Here is a 21100-nt window from a genome sequence, read left to right on the forward strand (position 1 = left end):
AACACCGCAAATTTGACCATGTTTGATGAATATTACCTATTTATAGAGACTAGATAAAGAGATTTGTTGATCGAGACTCAAATTAGTATAACATTGCAAGAAAGCTACGTTAATTTAGATGACTTCCTCTAGATTTTATTGGTACTATTTACCAAAGATCAGACTCCCTTGACTTTGATATTTGAACCTATAGAAGATTATCAGTTTTCATTGATTTAGATCATTGAAAACAAGCAATTATTAAGGTCTTACCTTCTGATTAGGGTTTTTCTATAGTTCTTTGTTCGATGTGCCTAATTTCATTCCTCGAAAGATAAAGAAAATTTCTTTTAATAGATAGAGTTTGATGAACTTAAAATCGGAATTGGAAAAGTAATCTTCAAGGATTTTACACTTACCATCGATCTTTAAAGATTTTGGTAAAAGATCTTGAAGAATCTTGTTGATAAAGTAATTAAAATATCTTATTGAAAAATTCTTCGTGTGAGAGAAAAGTCCATCGCCATAAGATAGATCAACAAAAATTCCTAAAAGTTTTGAATGATATTTTTTAAAAATAATTCATAACGATTTAATTATATGAAAATAAAAAACTATCCTTTCCTAATTTGGAATGATTTTTTTTTACTTGAAGACAGAAGATTTCACTCTCAAGACCTAAGTGTGATGAGTGAAAAGGTTTTTTCTCTTATTTTAAAAAGAAGTTTAACTGGTATAGGATGATCTCAACACTAAGTAGAATACTAATTAAAATGTATTTACACACACAAAAAGTAGAAAATTAAACCAACTAAAATATTAAAAAAAGGTCATGCATTATATTTTTTTGGAAAATCAAAATATTAAAAGATTCGAATCTCTATTTTACGTACGTACTATTTAGACTAAAAAGTGTAGCATTCGAGTGATTGCGTAGAAAAAATCTTATTAAGTCTAAAACCAAGTGTAAAATCTTATAAAGTCACTACAAGGTAGGAAGGACGGATCAAAGCAATGACAAACGAGGTGAACCAAGCTACGATAAACAAAGGAAATGTAGCATTCAAAAATTTTAAGTAATTTTGTTACTTAATTTAATTGTGTTGAATAGTTTAATATTTGATTATTGGATGTTAGATTAATTGGAATTAAAAGTTAAAGGAATTTATTTTGGTTATGTGTTGGATTGATTAAGTATAAATACATGAGTATGTTATTTAATTAAAGATTTTGGAATTTGGTGGTGTATGTTATTAATTATATAGTTTTGGTTTTATAATTAATTAGTGGAAATTTTTTAATTATATATTGAAATATAATTTTTGTAAAAAGATGGAATTAATTATGGAAGAGAAGGGAATGTAGATAAATATGTATATTTCAAGAAAAAGAATTAAATAATAATAAAGTATTATTGATTTTATTATTATTTCGTTATAAATTAGGGTTCATGCGTTAATTATCTATGAAAGCACAAAATATATTCATCTTTTTCCCCAACGTACTCGAGTTGCTAACTCTCTCCCTTAATTCTTCTTCGTTGTTCTTCGATATCGCTTTCTTCTTCGTCCAACCTCATCTGGATGAGTTGTGTGTTGTCTGTCATCATGCTCACCGATTTGGTTTAAGATTGGTGAGTTGCTTGAGTGTTTTTTGTCTTTGTGTAGGATTTTAATACCCAATAAAAGTGAATTGAGAAACTCTAAATTAAGTTTATTATTAAAATTGATTTTGGTTGCATACGTTTGGAAGGTCCCTTTGAAAAAACATGGATTTAAGTGATGAATTTTTCCATCAAGATTGAGAGCATTTTCAACTTCCATTTGGTAAGCTAAGGTAATTAAATTAGTAATTTGTTGAAAATCGTTAATTTAATTTTGGTTATGCATAAGTAAAATTGTGGTTTTCATTTGCAACAAAGGAACTTAGCATAACCTAAGGTAAGAGTTATTCTACTACTGGATACTCGATTAAGGGTTCAGTTACGCTGTGATAATTAATGGTGATACGACTTTATGCATAGTCTGTGATATGTTTGTAATGGTGAATTATCTGTATAACCTAAGGTTAGCTTTAATTAAATTGTGAAGGGTAGTCATTGAATTAGGTTAAGGTGTACAAGATAATTATTTGCGTATGCTTACAATGGAAATTGTCTATGCTTGTTGTGAAGTATGATAATTATTTACATGTCTATTATGAATTACTGATATAGTATGTTGTGAATTAGACTCTGATGGTTGTGAAGTATGATGATTGTTTACATGCTACTATGGATTACTAATATGGTATGTTGTCAATTAGTTTACTGCAAGTCCATTGTTGATGAATTGTTTATTTGGCTTATGGGGTACTTTGATAACTGTTATGGAGAGTTATTTGCATATCCTATGTGTTACTGTAATAATTGATGGATAACTATTGACTTAATTATGAGTTACTGATAGTTTATTAAGGGTAGTAATTGGTTTGGTCTAAGGCTATCGTGGAATGTGTAAAGTGCAATGAATTTGAGTAACCTGTGGTAACTTAGGAATGCTTACGGTAAAAAGTACGATGCTTTTTGCATGCCTATCAAGGATTACTATTTGACCATAATTGATAATTTTGTAAGTAAAATTATTAATTTTTTATGTTTAGGTTAATTTGTGGTTTGATTTGCATCAAGGAACTTTGCAAAGGAGTTTAATTCTATTTTGAGGTAAGAGATTTCTACTACCGAACCTTCGATTTAAGATTTAAGTTGTATTGTATGGATTGACTAACATGCACATAATTAAAATGCATTGATAGTCTTATGTGAGAGTTTGACAAAAATTGTATTGATTTATTTATTTTACTGAATACGTAACTATGAAGTTTGTTGGTTGATATTGCATGTTATGTTTATGCCTATTATTAGACTAAGTTTGATTGCAATATGCCTATTTGGTCTAATGGTAGTTGTTACCTTTAGTTCTTAGGCTAGTGTACTCTGCACATGTACGAAGTCCCTCGAGATCACTACCTTTAGACTGATATTGATGACTGATTGACTGTTAAGTGTACGTTTAGGTTCACTTGATGCCTGATTTGTGTTCCTACGAGATCACTAGACTGATATGACGACTCAGGGTACCTCCTAATAGGAAGTTATCGGTTTACCTAGCAAGACCAGTAGTGAATCCCTTACTGTGTGTACTATATTTATACTCACCATTTTCATGTTTAACTTTTCAGACAAAGGTAAGAGGAAAGGCAAGCTAACGAGCGACAAGAAGAAGAACCTGTGACTAGCCATATAGGAACTACTTGGTTTATGCTTCCGTTATTGTTTTTAGAAAGTTAAAGATAATTAGATTAGTAATGACTCCAGCTTGGTTATTAAAAATTTGGGTCATTACAGGAAATTAACCGACACCTATAATGGAAGGCTCAACTTTGGGTCAAGGAGGGTCCAGATCTCGAAAGCTAACATGGATGACGATTGAAGAAAACCTACTGTGAAAAGAAAAGATAGGACCTTATAAATAGAAGGATGATGGAAGCACAAAGAAGGTACGTTGTCTTATGTGCATTTGATTATACTTTCATTACAGATTTTCTTGTAAACTTACTAAGTACCGAAACCAGTGTAGTTTACACCACATCAGTGTGCCCAACCTTATTCGGATTTTTGCAGATCAACTTATCCCAAAATTACAAATTCACCATTGTTGCCAAACTAAGGTCACACCAATATTGTTGACGAAATTTTGACATCAACATTGCTATGTATCGCTAAGTGGAGAATAGTGTTTCCTTGGTATATCCAATTAAAAAGTATTTCTAATACCTAACAAATTATTCATTTAAGAAAATAGAGAATGTTGTTTTTTACCTGAATAATATTTCAATATGACATAAGATAAGAAGAATGACTACATTTTTAAATATTGCGAAAAAATTATCAAATTAAAGACTATACTTTGTAGTTATAATTCTTTTCTACTATCCATAACAATTTTTTATTTTAAATAATTTTCAAATTCAATCACATATATATTTGACACCTCCCATGAAAGTCTTGGCAGCCTCCACAACTTGGAGTTATTTAGTTTGTAATTTGTTTGTATTTGAAAACAATTATTGAGTGTCTTTCTCACATAAAAATTGAAAAAATAAAAAAATCAAAGCTGGATAAATGATGAGATCTAAAATAAAGTCAAAAGGGAAATGGTTTTTAACAAATAGTTTAATTTCATTTTTTATCACATCTTGAATCTTTCTTTTAATATTAAGTTAGGCAGATCCAGTAAAATTTATTTTAATGATGATTTTGGAAACAACTTTGGTGGATATTTTATTCGGTGCCCAAACTTTATTTTAATATCTGCCTAACTTAATTAGATCTAATGTCTTGTTTAATTAATAGGAAACTGAACTTTTAGATGATTTATAATTTATCTGATAGAAATATTCTAAAAGTTTATAAATTTTGAAATTTTGTTAGAGTTTGATTCATTTTGTTCATTTGAAAACCATCTTATTTTTATTTATTAAGTATTTGATTTTCTTTTAATTTTTGAAAATTAAAGTTAATAAACCCTCTTTTAATTTTTTCTTTTTTTCTCTTTTTGAAACATAGTTAGTGTACACCTAATTTACTACTTTTATATATAACAGATTTACTTTCTATTCATATTTTCAAAAGTTAAACTAAAGTATAAATCTATCATTAGAAAACTTGAAAACCATAGATTGAAAGATTGGTTAAAAACCTAAAAGTTTTAGTTTCATTTAAATAACATACATCAACTTGAACTTGAAAAATAAATGTTGTAAGTTCGAATATTTCTTTCAAAACAAATATATATGGGTAATAGTTGCTAAGAAGTCTAACCATAAATCTTGAGATACAATTGATAATATTTGAAATGTACACATTTGAGAGTTATGCTCACATTAATACGAAAAAACCTATTATTGCAAAGTTCCAAATATTTTTATATATATCATTTTCGATAACTTCATATTTTTAAACAATATTTGTTTGCTATTTCATCTTAATGGCTATTTTCGAAGGTGATGTTTAGAGAATTTCATCTCACTACTTCCACTTTTTAAATAACTAAAAGAAGATTGAATATACAAAATTAAATTAATATAAGTGGGAGAAGAAGTAATTAAAACTTCAAACCCAGTTGTGTGAGCAATGATCCATCTCATAATGATCTCACACTAAATTTAATTATATTTGTATCTACCTCATATTAATTAATAATATTATCGCCTTTATAAAAAAGAAAAAGAATATATTACATTTATTGGCCAATTTGACCCTGAGTCACCATTGGACCTAATTTTGGATAAGAGATTGAACAAGTAGTAAACAATAAATTTGACAGCTATTTTCAAACAATACAATTTTGGTAGCAAAGATAATACCAATTCTTACATTAACATATATTCATTTTTAAATATTTACGGCTATATATTATCATTCACTAATAAATTTTTTACTATATTTTAAAATATTCTTAACCATTTTTTCATTTAATACAATTTTTATATAGAATTATTGCTTCTAAAAAAATAATATAGTACATGTCCTCAAGAATCAAATATATGGTGACCAAACATGTCAATTTTTTAAAATATTAAATGTGATACACATTTGACAAATTCATTAATTAACAACTCCTTTTATCATTATTTTTTTTCAACTTTCTACGCTATTATCTTTTTTTTTTATTGGTTTTATTTTTTAATAAATTAACTATTGCTCATTATATATTATAACTTAAGGGCCAAAATGTCATACGTTCATATTGAGGGTCAGAAAACAATTTGGATTTCATTGACTAACAGGTTCCTGTGATATATATTAATTAATTGAGAGTTAATCACAACAATATCGTATGCATATTATTTTTTTTATCTTCCATATTCCAATCCGATCAAGAAGTTTAATTGTTAGTGCACATTCCAATCTTCATTTCTTCATTTAAATTTTCCTTTTAAAAGATTTTTTTCTCTTTTGGTTTGTGTCTTTTTAATTTTGTGAGTTGTGATATGATTGCTTTTTCATGCATTTCTCTGTCTTCATATATGTTTTATATTAAATTACATACCTTTATTTATATATTTTGAATGTTATATATATCTCTAATCTCTAAATTTTTCAAAATTTTTCAATTAAGTTTTTCAATTTGGATAATACTAGACTAACAATTTATTTTTCAATCTTCCTGCAATTTAATAGATTAAAATTATATTATATTTTTCCACAAAATTTAAAGAATTCATTTTTAAATGTAATATTATAATTATAAACTAAAATATCTACTAATATAGTAAAATTTATCACGATATATTTAATTTTTTTAGCAATTTTCGTTTAAAACAAATTTATAAAGTTTGGCATTTTCGCCCTCCACTTTTAAAATGAAGTTGATAGCTAAGTAGAGAGATGAAAAAAAAAAAAAGCGTAGGCGAATAATAGTTTGATTAAATTAAACCAAATAGCATTGTTTTTGGTTTTTTAAAAGCGGAAATCCGTCCAACTAGGCGCCAAGTCACAGGTTTGACCGAAACATCCGAGAATGGATAGATAAACCAATTGTGCATTAATATTCCTCCCAAAGAACACTTGTGTTCATGTACATGTATCCATCCATGTGTCGTTTATCTCTCTATCGCACATAAATCAGATTAAAATGTTCATTTTATTTTAATTTTTATGGACAGATGGAGATTATATAAACAGGTGTATCTTATAATACTTATTCATTTTAGATATGAAAAAGTGTGATAGTAAATAAATCAATAAGTTCAAACAAATGAATAAATAAGCTTATTCATTTGTAGTTTGTACTGCTTTTATCACGATAATATTATTATTTTGATATTTATATTTGTAGTTTCATCGTCTTCGTTTTATCATTTCACAATTTTTAAAATATCTACTAAATATATTATCTATATTTACTAGTTGAGTTATTTGTGAATTTAGAATGTTCGTTTTCTAAGTGAAAAGTTGAATTGAATTCGAAAACCTATAAAAAAAATGTTAAATAAATTGAGTTATCGTAAATATATCGTTTATTTGCTTTTACTAATCTTTTAAATATTCGATTGAATTGTCTTACATCTCACATTGTGATTTTTAAAATTTAGAGCTTAGGCATATTGTGGGCAGTATGTCCTAAACCCTAACTTTCCATTTGACAAAAGTTATAATTAAACAAAGAAAAATTGTTTTAATATATTGCGTTTCTCATACATACATCGATTTAAAAATATATTGTAAGTTCGTTTATCATACAACAAATCGTATTATATCTAGCTAACTCCGATAAGATAAGATTGTTATAGTTTCTATTGTGTTTGATTTCTAGCACACTGTTATAGAATCCTCCAATAATATTGAACACATATGAATGGCTAAAAATGATTTGATTAGCTAACAACTTTTCCTAACCCAAACCCAACATATCTTTTACTTACGTATCTGAACTATTTCTCACCTACTCCCACTTTAAACAACTCACACCCAACACAAAAATATTCAATGTCAAAATACCATATGATTCTTACGTGCATACGTACACTCCCCACAAAAATTTAATTAATTAATCTATTCTCTTATATATATATAGTTGATGGCTCATATGTAACCTTGATTATAGTTTAACTAGAAAAAAATACAGAAACTCTAGAAAAAAATGTTGGAAGTTTGAAATTTCATCTATATTTATAGGCCTGGATCATAATTTGGTTAGTATCTTCACATACAATTTTCTTTTATGATCTAACCATTAACCCTAACAATTATTGTTAGGTTATGTAATAATATTATTTAAATAACTGTTTTGATCTTAAATTGTAAGGATGTAGATAATTTAGTTTCTATACTTACCAATTTGTATAAATTTAGTTTAATCTTTAATGTGTAGTATTATAACGATCCTTTGTAGTTTAAAAGTGGTAATGATTTAAGTCCTAAACAAAGCTTCCTGCTTCTGTAACTAAAATTGAGTGAAAATCAATTAAATATCAATGAGTATATAGTTAAGTGATTAATATCTATATTTCATTTTGATAAAATATTTCACCATCAAAACTAAAATACTAATGTATGACATATAAAAAATAAATGGTTACAAATTTGCTATTAAGATGTATACATAAAGTGGACAATATCATACTATACACGGTAGAAATATTTAAAAAATTTGTTGTCCTAATACAACATATATCATTACATCATTGTCGTTTCAATTATGAAAGAAAAGTGTATAAAAGTATTGCTTACACAATAAACTATATATGACTTACACAATCCAAAGGAAAGGAAAGAAAAAACATGAAATGCTTTTAAAAATAGATATTTTCCAATGATACAATTTTAATTTTAATTTGAGCATATTGTAGGTTTGAATCTGTTCTCACTCTAATGTTATAACTTATAGTCTATCGAAAAAAAAATTCAAAAATTTGAATAAAGCTATTGATCCAAGTAAATTGAATCAAGACTTGATCATAAAAAGCAACATTCATTCGCAAATTAATTTGCACACTGTATGCTGAGACGTTCATTCCACTTTCACCATTGAGATTTGATTTTCGAAAATTAAACTAATAATTTTTCGTTTTTTTTCTTTCATTTTTAATTTCTTTTTATTTAAGAGTTTTGATTTATAATAATAAGTGGCTAATAAAATTACCCTCATTAATATTAATATATAGTCTAGATCATATATATGTATATGAATGTCACCTAATCAGATCAACTTGTCTATCAACCTTATTAAATGTAAGTGTAGACTTATTAGGAAGAAAATTTCCATTTTGTGATGCCTCAATTGGAATTAATTTTGACTAGGATAAACTATTAAATTATCTCCAAAATTTTATATTACATTAATGATAAACACCTAATAGACAATTTATATCCATGTCTATCAATATCAACTATAATGATATATAATTTTTTTTTATATTTTGTAAATATTTTGATTTATTTCGTTATATTTGAAAATATATGTTATCTTTTTCTTTCAAAAATATGGTTGAGGATATCACAATCACAACAAATAAAAAATGTATATATAAATTTACGGTCAAATTCTTACCTTGATAACTCATATTTTGATGGAATCCATATATATTAATTAACAACATAACATTTTATTAATTTCCTTGGGGAAAAAGAATAGAAAAAGTATTTGTGGGCACCATTATGTAATTGGAGTTGATAGGTAAATTAAATTGAGAAAGTAGGAAGAGGAAATAAAAGTTGAGCTTAGAGTAGTTGGAATGAAGCAAACAAAAAAATCAGAGGTTTTTAATGCATATATTGGAAAAATAGGTTTTATTTTTCTATTTGATATGAACATAAATAATCAATTCAAATTAAATTAAACATTAAATTAAATCATTTATTGTAATAGATTATTCCAAAAAGGAAGAACCAATCTACCATAAAGACAAAAAGATTTATAGTCTCTTAGGTTAACATAAGAAAAAAATATTTTGTAAGAAACTTATGTTTGTTTAAATTTATTTTTAAAAATGCTTAAAATATATTTAAAAAACTGTTTTTAGTAGCTTCCAAATAATAATCTAATTTTCTTCCAAATAATTTATTTTTTAAATTAAACATTTGAAAGTTAGAATGACTCCAACCTCAATAATTCACCTTTGGGTATGTAAATGAATCTAGACCCTCTTAAAATCTAATTACATTCTATTTCTTTCATTCACGAATTTATTTTAGAAAAATATATCAATTATGTTTAAAAATTTATTATAAATAACAAAAATATTTATAAAATATAAATTTACATTATTTCTATCCATATAACTTATAAATACTAATAATTTCCGGTAGATTTGAGTTTTATTATATTTTGTAAAAGAAAAAAATTGTTCATTTTGTTATTTTAAAAATGTTCCATCATATTTCTTAGATTAAAGTTAGAATATGTTACTAAGTTTTAATTTGTATTGAAAAGATTAACAATGTCTTATATTAGTAACTTTAAATTTTGTTTATAATATATTAGTAAATTCTTAAGAAACATAATATAACGAATTGTTTTGTAGCATGATTAAAAAGACTCATTATATATGTTTTAAAATCCAAAAAACTAAATTTGTAATTTATAGTCTATATTCAAGTTCTCAAATTATTATTTAAATATTTCTAACACAATTTAACAAAAAAATATAATTTTGACACATACATGTTCAAGTGGTTAATGCATAGTATATGTAAGTTATAAATTGTGTAAACGATAGCACGTAGATTAAATAGAATAAGATATAGATGCTTTTTACATATTCAGACTAAGAACTTATTTGTCTGGTTGAATTATGGTCTCATTCACGTAGTATACATTACAAAAGGAAAGGAATTTGAGAAGAGAAGTGATTCAAAAAGAAGAAAAAAGGAAAATGAAAAGAACAAAAGAAAAAAGAAAAAGTATAGATAGGAAGTATTTGAATAGGAACCCAGTGGTCGCCCACAGAAAAACGTAGGAGTAAACGCCAAGGCCATGCAAATTGTGTAACAGTGAAAGCAACCCTACAAAATGGACCATCGCTCCCATTCTCAAAGCTTAAAAATTAGATGAAGAATAAGTCAAGCCGCCGGTCCCACTCCATCAACCCCTCCTCCTAATTCCAACACTAATTCACCAAATTATATTTTCAATTTAATTATTTCTTTCTCTTTCTAGCTAATTACTTTTTATATTACACCAATTATTAACATCATTTTGAGATTTGAGTAACTTTAATTATATAAATTTATTTACATATCTAACTAGTAACACTGTTGGTGTATGTAAGATTAATTTAACTATATATGTGTTTATTATCAGCTTAAGCAACCCTGATGAACAAAAATATCTCACATCTTTAATGTCAGATATACACACATATATGTATATATTGAAAAGGTAAAATCCTTGGTGGAAGGTTATATAAAATTAGTCCAAACATGATGACAACACATAATATTATTTTAACTATCTTGTCATCTACCGACAATAATATGTGTGCATGTCTATATGATTTCATGGTTTTTAATTAAAAAAAAATTAGGTGGAGTAATTAAATTAGATTTCACCGGTGATCATTATGTTAAGACTTGAGAGGGGGGTTTGAGTGAGTGAAGTGGGTAAAAGGACAAAGCTATATAAAGGGAGGAAAGGCAGTGTTAAAAACCCACCAATCCATTCAAGGATGGGAAAAATGGGATCTTCAATGGCTCCTATTCTTTTTGCTGCCTTTGTTGCTCTCCTTTCCCTAACTCTGCCGTCCACTACCAATGCTAATTATATCTACGCTTCTCCTCCTCCACCTAAGAAGGTATATTACCCGCCTCCAGTATACCATTCTCCTCCACCACCCAAGAAATCATACTATCCACTCCAGTGTATCACTCTCCACCACCACCCAAGAAGGTTTACTATCCACCACCAGTTTACTCTCCACCACCACCAAAGAAGGTGTATTACCCACCTCCTGTCTACAAGTCTCCTCCGCCACCCAAGAAGGTTTATTACCCACCTCCCGTCTACAAGTCTCCTCCGCCACCTAAGAAGGTGTACCCACCTCCCGTCTACAAGTCTCCCCCGCCCCAAGAAGGTGTACTACCCACCTCCCGTCTACAAGTCTCCCCCACCTCCCAAGAAGGTGTACTACCCACCTCCGTCTACAAGTCTCCCCCACCTCCCAAGAAGGTATACTACCTCCTCCCGTCTATAAGTCTCCTCCACCACCAAAGAAGGTATACTACCCACCTCCAGTCTACAAGTCTCCCCCACCTCCCAAGAAGGTATACTATCCACCACGTCTATAAGTCTCCTCCACCACCAAAGAAAGTATACTACCCACCACCAGTCTACTCACCACCACCGCCAAAGAAGGTATACTACCCACCTCCCGTCTACTCACCACCACCACCGAAGAAGGTGTACTACCCACCTCCCGTCTACTCACCACCACCACCGAAGAAGGTGTACTACCCACCTCCCGTCTACTCACCACCACCACCGAAGAAGTATACTACCCACCCCCGTCTACTCACCACCACCACCGAAGAAGGTATACTACCCACCACCCGTCTACTCTCCACCACCACCGAAGAAGGTATACTACCCACCACCCGTCTACTCTCCACCACCACCGAAGAAGGTATACTACCACCACCCGTCTACTCTCCACCACCACCGAAGAAGGTATACTACCCTCCTCCCGTCTACTCTCCACCACCACCAAAGAAAGTATACTATCCACCTCCCGTCTACTCTCCACCACCACCAGTATACCACTCCCCCACCTCCGGTCTATCATTCTCCACCACCACCAGTATACCATTCCCCACCACCTCCCGTTTATTACTACTCATCGCCACCGCCACCTCCACACTACTAGGAATTAAATGTCCTAGGTCAAGGTAATTTTAAATCTCCCACCAAATTGCGTTGTCTTTTCTCCACGTATATAACAGTAAACATAACTAATAATATATGTTACTTTCAAAGGACAGAGAAATGTGGATGAAAATGAAAACAAACAAATAATAATTCTGTGGATTTTTAACATCATAAAAATTTGGTTGGCCGTCACTAAAATTTGGACTACTGTTTATGATTTATATCCAAAATTCAGTGGTAGGGACCCCAATAGATAGAGAAAATTCAAAAATAAAAAACAAAAACTTGGGTCCAAATAATTAATTTTGGTTAATTTGTTGTGTTGTGCAGGGATCTGAAGATGAGAATATATATATGTGGAAGTCAAAATAAGAGGGTTTTGTTTGAAAGATTTGAAGCACACAGTGTGAATTTTAGTTTGGTTCAATAGGGGAAATGAAAGGAATCAATCTCTATAGTATATTTGGTGTTTCTTTTTCATATATTACTATTGATATTATTATATTACAGCTTTCCAATATTATTATTGCAGGTTTTAAATCAAATCACATGTATTTGCTTTGTAAAACGGCTTTACTTCTCATGTACTGTCTTTATCTGTAATGAATCTTAGCTCATCCTTTTTTGCTCAAAGCAGAGGTTGTGCTATACTTAATAGCTTAATAAATGCATTTTCATCACTTTTAATTTCTCATTACACAAATATAACAACAGTTAGTTCTATTTTCTATGTTCCACTTAATTATTCAACTACATAATTTTTCTTTTTTGTGACGAGAGAGTAGATCGTAGTTAAGTGTTGCTCTCTTTTCATTATCAAATCTTTCAATTCCTTCTCTTTGTTTAGTCGTTTGATAAGACCTCCATTCAAAATTAACCTAATTATTAACCTAATTATTAACCTAATCACTTTTCAAAATCTAAGACTTCTTTTAGTTGAAACAAAGGGTGTGTATAGTAAATATTTGAAGTTAAACATTTCAAACTATTAGAGACAATAGACATTCAAATATCCAATAATAATTACCTTTATTAAAAACTTGACTAATGTTCAACTATATATGTATATTGCATCATGATTAAATAATTAAATGTTTTTTTTATTAAATGTTAGTATTTCTATATATTTTTAAAGTAGAGATTAATTGTGAGAAGAAAAGTATAAGAAATTTATAAGCACATGGAGATCATATTATCTCAATCTCATTAAAATGGAAGTCTTATATATGGTATGCTCCCAACCAAAAAATACTCAATTTTGACGAACAATCAATAACGATTTTGTGTAGGAAGGATGCTCAATACAATTATGGTTGATAATTACATGAAAATATTATAATATATGTAAAATAAAATCAATGGAAGAAGTATGAAAATGTCATATTTGCTATTATCGTTATTGAATGATCTAAACGATAACGACAAAGGTAATGCAAAATATTTAGATAGATTCGTGGATAGAAAATGAGGATGATAATACAACTTTTGATTATAGATTGGGTAAAACGTGATGTTAAAGAGGTAAAGTATGTTTAAATAATTGATATGTGTGAAAAGAAAATTTTAACAAAAAGTATACTAATTAAGTTGAATAGAGCGACAAATATAGGTGTAAGGCTGGTGAGGCCTATTTATCAAAGTTTGCATGGGTCAATGTGTTAGGAAAAATAATATAATGTTTCTTCTTATGACATAAATTAAACACACTTCTAATTCTATTTTAATATATGGTCGATCCAATCATAAGAGACCCACCCACAATAATTGCAATGAAGTTTGGGACTCATTGATTAATCATTATTCTATTGCAAACCCAAACGTCACTATACTAATTCCTAATTTTCTACCAAATTCAAAAAGTTTAAATAAATAACCCCGTAATTAATTCCTTTTTATAGTTTTAAATTTTCAAGTTAAATTACCATTTTAAACTTTATATTACCTTTGTTTTTAGCTCAACATTAGATGAAAGCATTCATTCTTATTGATTCCTAATTTTTTAGATTAAATTTTAAATTTTATTCAACATCTACATTTATAGATTATAATTAAAATTTAGTCCTAATAATAATTTGATGTCTTACACTAGGGGTTTTATTTCACTATAATAACTAGATATTTATGATCTATTTTTTATTATAAATTTATGCATTAGTTAAACCCTCTTAAACATGTCATGTATTTATAAAATGTTAGAAGATTTCTTACATTTTTTCACCAATATGGTAGAGATAGGCAATAAGTATTTTAGTGACATGTGACAATTAAAATAGAATTGACTATTGAAGATGTGAATGGAAATAAAAATAATAGTAACAAAAAAAAAGGAAAGAAACAATAAGAGAATCCAATTTTTGATAATTGATGATGTGCACTAGTGAGTTAGATTCTTTATATTATAAAATTTGAAGGGAGTGATTAAATTTATGGTTGTTCTCACCTATTAGTTTAAACACCGATAGAATCACTTAGTCTTCAAACTTCATACTATTTCTATCAAATACATGGAGATACTAAATAAATAATTGTATAAATTTTTTTGATACAAAGTTGTCTGCAAACAAAATTTGTAGATTGACAAATATTTTGAACTTGCATTTATTTTTTCTGAAAGAAAAACACTTGTTAGAGATGAATGAAACATTCCCCATGTGAGAAGAATAAAATAATGTAATTATTAATCTTCCTCCAAATTAATTTTCTAGCAACCTTATAATTTCAAAGTCAACTTTATATAAAATTATGAGACAATTTTGTGGCATTATTTCAAAGTCTCTTCTCAAAAGTAAATAAATGAATAAAAAATTGATTGATTAAAAGCTTATTACATCAAAGCATGCACTATTTTTTTCTTTCTTTCTTCTTTTTTTTTATTTTTTTGTCATTGGAATGTTCTTATATTTTAGTAATATCTTACAACAACTATGCTTTTGTTAGATCTCAAAAACATGAAGCAATTAATTAATTGATTATTTAAACTAAGGTTGCTAATGTCCTCATTAATAAGCTGGCATGCATTTTCCCTTGTTTTATTTTACTTTCTCAAATTGGTCGTCTTGCTTTTTCTTTACTAAAAAATGATTCTAATGTGCAATTAATGATATTTGTGAGATCAATTTGAGTTTATTTATTGGGGTGGTTAATGAATGCATAAGGTTAGTGAGATTTTTCTATAAAAAAAAATTAGATTTTTTCTATTCAACATGTATCTACATCTTCACTAGTTGTATTACCATATGTAAACAAAAATGAAATTTTATTATATTATTATTTAATTAAATATTTCTATTTTTTTTATAATATATATCTTTTGTAAATGTTTTCCAAATACCTTTAAACAGTAATTTTTTAAAATTCTAAATATAAATTTGGGATTTTAAATAATATGGTGGTGATCTAGAAGACTAGAACTAGTGAGAATTTCAATGGTATTGAAGTTAATTTAAGAAGAAAATAAATATTCATTTTTCTTCCAAATGAGAAAGTTAAAGGAAGTACTTTTGTAATTTAACAAAAAGAAAAATCATGAGTGTATAACTTGAAGTTATTCATGACAATTCAGTCAAACGTATAATCATCTGTTTTTAAAACAAACTCTACATATTTTATGTTGAGTTGAAACTTTCAAGAGAATGAATCAAACCTGTTTAGTAATAATTAGAAAACGATAAATAAAAATGATCTAGAAAAAGAAAAAAATGAAAATAAGAAAACTAAGTTTGAAATATTTTTTTGTTTGTCATCTTTGTTATAATATTTTAATTATACCATTATGAGTTAACTAAAGTATCTCCATAAATGGCAAAACAATACATAATTTTTTTTAACATAAATTAAAATTCAATTAATTTGGTATAAAGAACTATAGTTTTAATTATATTTTGAAAAAATAATATTTCACATACATAATTATTTGTATGATAAAAAAATCATACAAAAATTATACATGATCTAAAATAACTTACATTTAATTTACATACCGTTATGTTTCTGGCTATAGTAATATGCAATCAATATACATAGTATTATAAAATATATTAAAATAATCAACACCTCAAATATGTATACTATTATAAATCAAACTCTATAAGGATCTGCATCTACACATAGATTGTAGTAACACACAAATTATTATAACACATATCGACAATAAGAATCTACTTTGCACCTTAAATGATTATATTAGCAAGTGTGAATTTTTCACCTGTGTACTTTTGCTGACTCCACTGGGAACAAAACAAAAAAGGAAATATTATGAGAAAACAAAGTTAATTAGAATGAATTCAAATTTTGTTTGATCTTCAACAAGTCTTCACCTATCATGGGACAAATAAATCCATCATGGTAAGGAGTAAACCTTTTTCTTCTTCTTCTCTTGTCTTACTCTGTTTGGATGTATATTTGATAGGACCGTCCATTGACATAGCGACTTATAGTTATAACTTAGTATTTCAATGGATTGAACATGAAAAAATATCTTATAATATGGGAGAATGAAAACATTTTAGTCATGTTAATATGCTTTTAAGAATGAGGTGAGACTTGGTGGTGTTGCAAGCTAGATCGTTCATACGGCGAGAATTCAAAGCATTTCAATAAATCTCCGACCTTTGAATATATAAAATATTTTTAAAAATTTAGAATCAAATAGACTTAAATGAAAATAATAATAATAATAATAAAAATGGATGGTTATTGTTGTAATTGAAAGCTTAATAATGCAAGGAAAAAGTATGAGAATTCATGGAAAATGGAATCAAATCTTTTAGAATAATGGACAAAGAAGATGGACAGAAAGATGTGTTGTGTTCTTCCTTTTACACCCAATAAAAAAGGATTATTCTAAAAACTTTTGAATAATAAGAAAACAAAAATGTCAAAGTAATTGAAGATATACAAAAAGGGTAAAGATGAATCTAAAGTTAGGTGAATGCGCGTAGAAGCCACCAACTTAATCATACCATACCCTCAATTAATTTCAACTCTAAACAAAAATTAAAAGATAATTTAACATTTTATTGGTGTAGAATATTTTTAAATATAATAAATAAAAATTTTATTTTAAAGGTCAAGATGCTTAAAATATATTTACTATTGTAGCAAAAAAAATCACAGTTTATCAAATCACGATAGACATTGATACATTTCCATCCGTGTATAGATTTTAAAAGGTTGCTATATTTGTAAATATTTTTAACGGTATTATCGTTTACAGTAGTTTTCATTTTAAAATCTACGGAGCAAGTTGAAAACTAAACCCAAATTTTAAAGACAAAATAGTATCTTTTATAGAAAAATAATCTTAACCTTAGTATCAAGGTTTTATCAAAGAATGCATTATTGTTTTGGAGGTCGATGTTAACATTAGTGTAATGTTCCTCTAAATCTACTTTGTTTTGAAATTAGATTACGATAATAATAAAAAGGAAAGAGTAGGGATGTGATATAGATATAGCAAAATGGAAGAAATGAACACAATGTCCAGCATATGAGTATTAGTAAGAGTACCAAGTTGTGTGTAGACTTTGCTTCTTTTTTCTTCATTTTAAAAAAGCCATCTTTTTGGATTCTCTCTTCATAAAAAAATGAGTTTGAATTTGTAGTAAAAATCTACTCTCTCTCCCAACCCCACACGTTTTCATCAAAATCATCTCTTGTCGTATTTAATAAACTCTTTCTCTTCTATCTTTTTATATATAGTCAAATTTGACACTCTCTATAATCTTACTCAACTTTTCTAAACTTAACATCCTTTCCTCGTCAATCTTTCATAAATGCATTCCCAAAAAATATGAAGTCTTTCAAGATGTGTTGCTCAAATTCTTTTTCATTCACTGTATTTCAAAAGTGTTTGGTGCATTGTTTAAACTTCTAACCTTTCTCTATCATTTACTATCTATTATAGTTAATCATTGATTTTCTTTTATGTTAAGGGTTTTAGTTAGGTTTTTTCTTTTATAAAAAAGTAGGTTGCATTTTGTTTTTCACTCTCTAAACATAGTACATTTTATCTTACACCATCTTCCTAACTTAACATAAATGAAGATTAGGAGACACAAAAGGGATATTTTTTTTAAAAAAAATTAACACTGAATTATTTTTACCCAAAGGGGTTATGTTTAGGCACACATGAAATGGAATGAGATGATGAAGATTCTTTTAAGAGAGAGGACATATTGATTCATCTAAACGTTAAGTTGTCACAATCGTGTATATATTTGTGAGCAATAGTTGAAAAGTGGGGTTAGGTTCACATACATATATATGCTATCAAGGGTTGTGTGAACAGTACTAGAGGACGTTGTTCAATTGAGGTTATATATATAGGAATAAATAGAAAAGAGAAAAGAGAAAATTGTTACTATGAAACAAGAAGAAGAATCCAAGTTGGATAATATTAAGAAAGTTGGCAAGACGCGTTGGAGTATATATAATTCTTCAAAATTTTGGAAACACAGTATGTCTATTGAAAAAGTTGTTATTGTTTTACTACATTTGAATATTGTTTACTTTGTAGAGTAAAAGAGAAAACAAAAGAAAACACAACATTGAGATGCTAATCTTTGATAGTTTTCCATGTTTTCTAAAATTGTTCCTTTTTTTCTTCTTTCTCTTCTTGCATGAAATAGAGATGTAACATCTCTACTTTTTTTTTCAATCAAAGTATTCTCAAAATGGTGTTTAGGGGAGATTTTTTATTCGAATTTTTTATGCATCTTTTCTGTAAGTTTCCATAGCTTTGCTTTTGATTTTAATTAGGTCCACAAAATCATGTTTTTGTTTGGCCTTTAACGATTTCATTGACACACAAATAAATGATTATAATAATAGGTTAGAGAATGAGATCAAAGTAAAGTCTTGTATTCGATTAGATAAGAAGATGTACGTGATGTTATGAATTTATAAGGATAAACAACTAGCACGGATGATATGTGATCTATTCGGTGATAAAAATTAGAACTATGCAGAGTTTTTGTGAAAAAAGAAAGACTATCATATTATATGATAGAGATTTCTTTAGGTAATTCGTTGTCTTTAAACATCTATTAATAAAACGATTTATTATTTTGTATAGGGATCATGCATGTTAATTGTGTTTATTTATATATGAATGATTGATTTATTTTGTGACTAACTAATTTGAGATTTTGGTATAGTAAATTGTTATTTTTGTTGATATCTAGTGAAGCTTAATTTTTTAAGTTCTATATCACATCTTCTTGTGCTATGAATGCCAATTCTAGCCATGTTGCTAAAACTAAATTCATAAGAATAATAATAATAATTCGCCATTGATGGTAAACTGAGTTTTTTTCTCCCTCAAAATTAGATGACTTAAAAGATTTCTTGAGAAAAAATAAAGTAATAGAAAGGAAATGTCATTTTTTTCAAAATTGTTTCTCTAAGATTGCTAAAATTTGACCATTGATCAACTTTTAAGTGATGAAAGTGGGAATACATATTTTTCTTAGAAATTCATTTTTGTGATTTTGTTTTGAGGTTAACAAAGTACTAATTAAAAGTGGAGTTGGAAATATGGAAATAATAAACTTTAATTGGTTAAAGCCAATTTGCATTATTAGTTACGCCAAATCATGAAAAATAAAAAGTGATTTTTGGAAAACATGTCAGTCTAGTTCATTCACAATTTCAAAGTTTATACCACCAATAATAGCACAAACTTAGATGTATCCAAAAATCATGAAAATATTGATAAAATAAATTGTTAAAGTTCATTAACATATTATGAAACCAATTGTTTGGCAGATTAAGAATACATCAAATTTAATGATATTAATAGAACTACTACTTTTAATTTAAAAAATGTTGTAATATGGATTCTATTATCGTAAGTTTCAAATATGAGATTAACAAAAGCATCGATACCTTTTGGTAAGTATAGTTGGTGTGATTCAAAAGTTTGCAACCTCAGGGAAAGTTTAGTGGTTGAATTATGAAGTAATGAATGAAATATATAATCCTACAATTACCACAATTGTCATAAAAATCATTTGCAATCTCTTAGAAGTTGAAACTGGAAACCTTGCACAACAAGGCTGCAACAGAACCAAGTGGACCATTTATATTATCAAAGAGAAGTTTGTTTACTTTCCCTTAGATTTTCAAAGAACCAATCTCATATTTTCAATTAAACCTTTCCCATTTCCCTTTCTACATGCAAAGTTTTTCCATTTTGATATTGCTCCAACAATAACCAAAAGTTTGATTGGCTAATTAAGATGGAAAACTTTTGATTAGAAAGCATCAAGTATTAATCATAATAATTTAAACTGCAAAATGTCTTTTTAAGTTTTTCTAATGTTGACTGTTAATCATCTAACTATTGTTCTGCAACATACTAGGACTTTTAGTTACAGAAATATAATCAATAAAGATCTAGATTATCTTTCATTAACTGCCACCAAAATATAGAAATACAACTAAAATCGAGCTTGTCTTGGTTGGCTTGAAAATTTTCTTTTATTAATTGTATTTTCGTTTTTGGATGGTTGGGATTTTCCTTTTGTTGTGGGATTTTATCCTTATTTGCTTTTGGTCTACCCTAGTAAAGCTTGCTGAATATTCATATATCTGTGGAATTGTTCTGTATTGTGGGGCTTCCTTTTGAACAAAAAAAACTACCAGTATTTTCACTGTGATAATTGGTGTTTGATGTTATGTTCGACATTATTGAAGATGTGGTATAATTGTTA

General features: G+C 27.8%; 1 protein-coding gene across 1 annotated transcript; it reads left to right on the plus strand.

The window, feature by feature from the left end:
* The first annotated feature begins 11160 nt into the window (after nt 1–11160).
* LOC101204947 (extensin-1) lies at nt 11161–13076 on the plus strand. Its single transcript, XM_031889571.1, is given in 7 exon segments — nt 11161–11370; nt 11373–11590; nt 11592–11649; nt 11652–11694; nt 11697–11785; nt 12189–12406; nt 12717–13076. Coding segments are annotated over 7 exon segments (906 nt in total). The 5' UTR covers nt 11161–11190; the 3' UTR covers nt 12817–13076.
* The last annotated feature ends 8024 nt before the right edge of the window (nt 13077–21100 follow it).

This window comes from Cucumis sativus, unplaced genomic scaffold, assembly GCF_000004075.3.
Source record: "Cucumis sativus cultivar 9930 unplaced genomic scaffold, Cucumber_9930_V3 scaffold31, whole genome shotgun sequence".
Classification (NCBI taxonomy): Eukaryota; Viridiplantae; Streptophyta; class Magnoliopsida; order Cucurbitales; family Cucurbitaceae; genus Cucumis; species Cucumis sativus.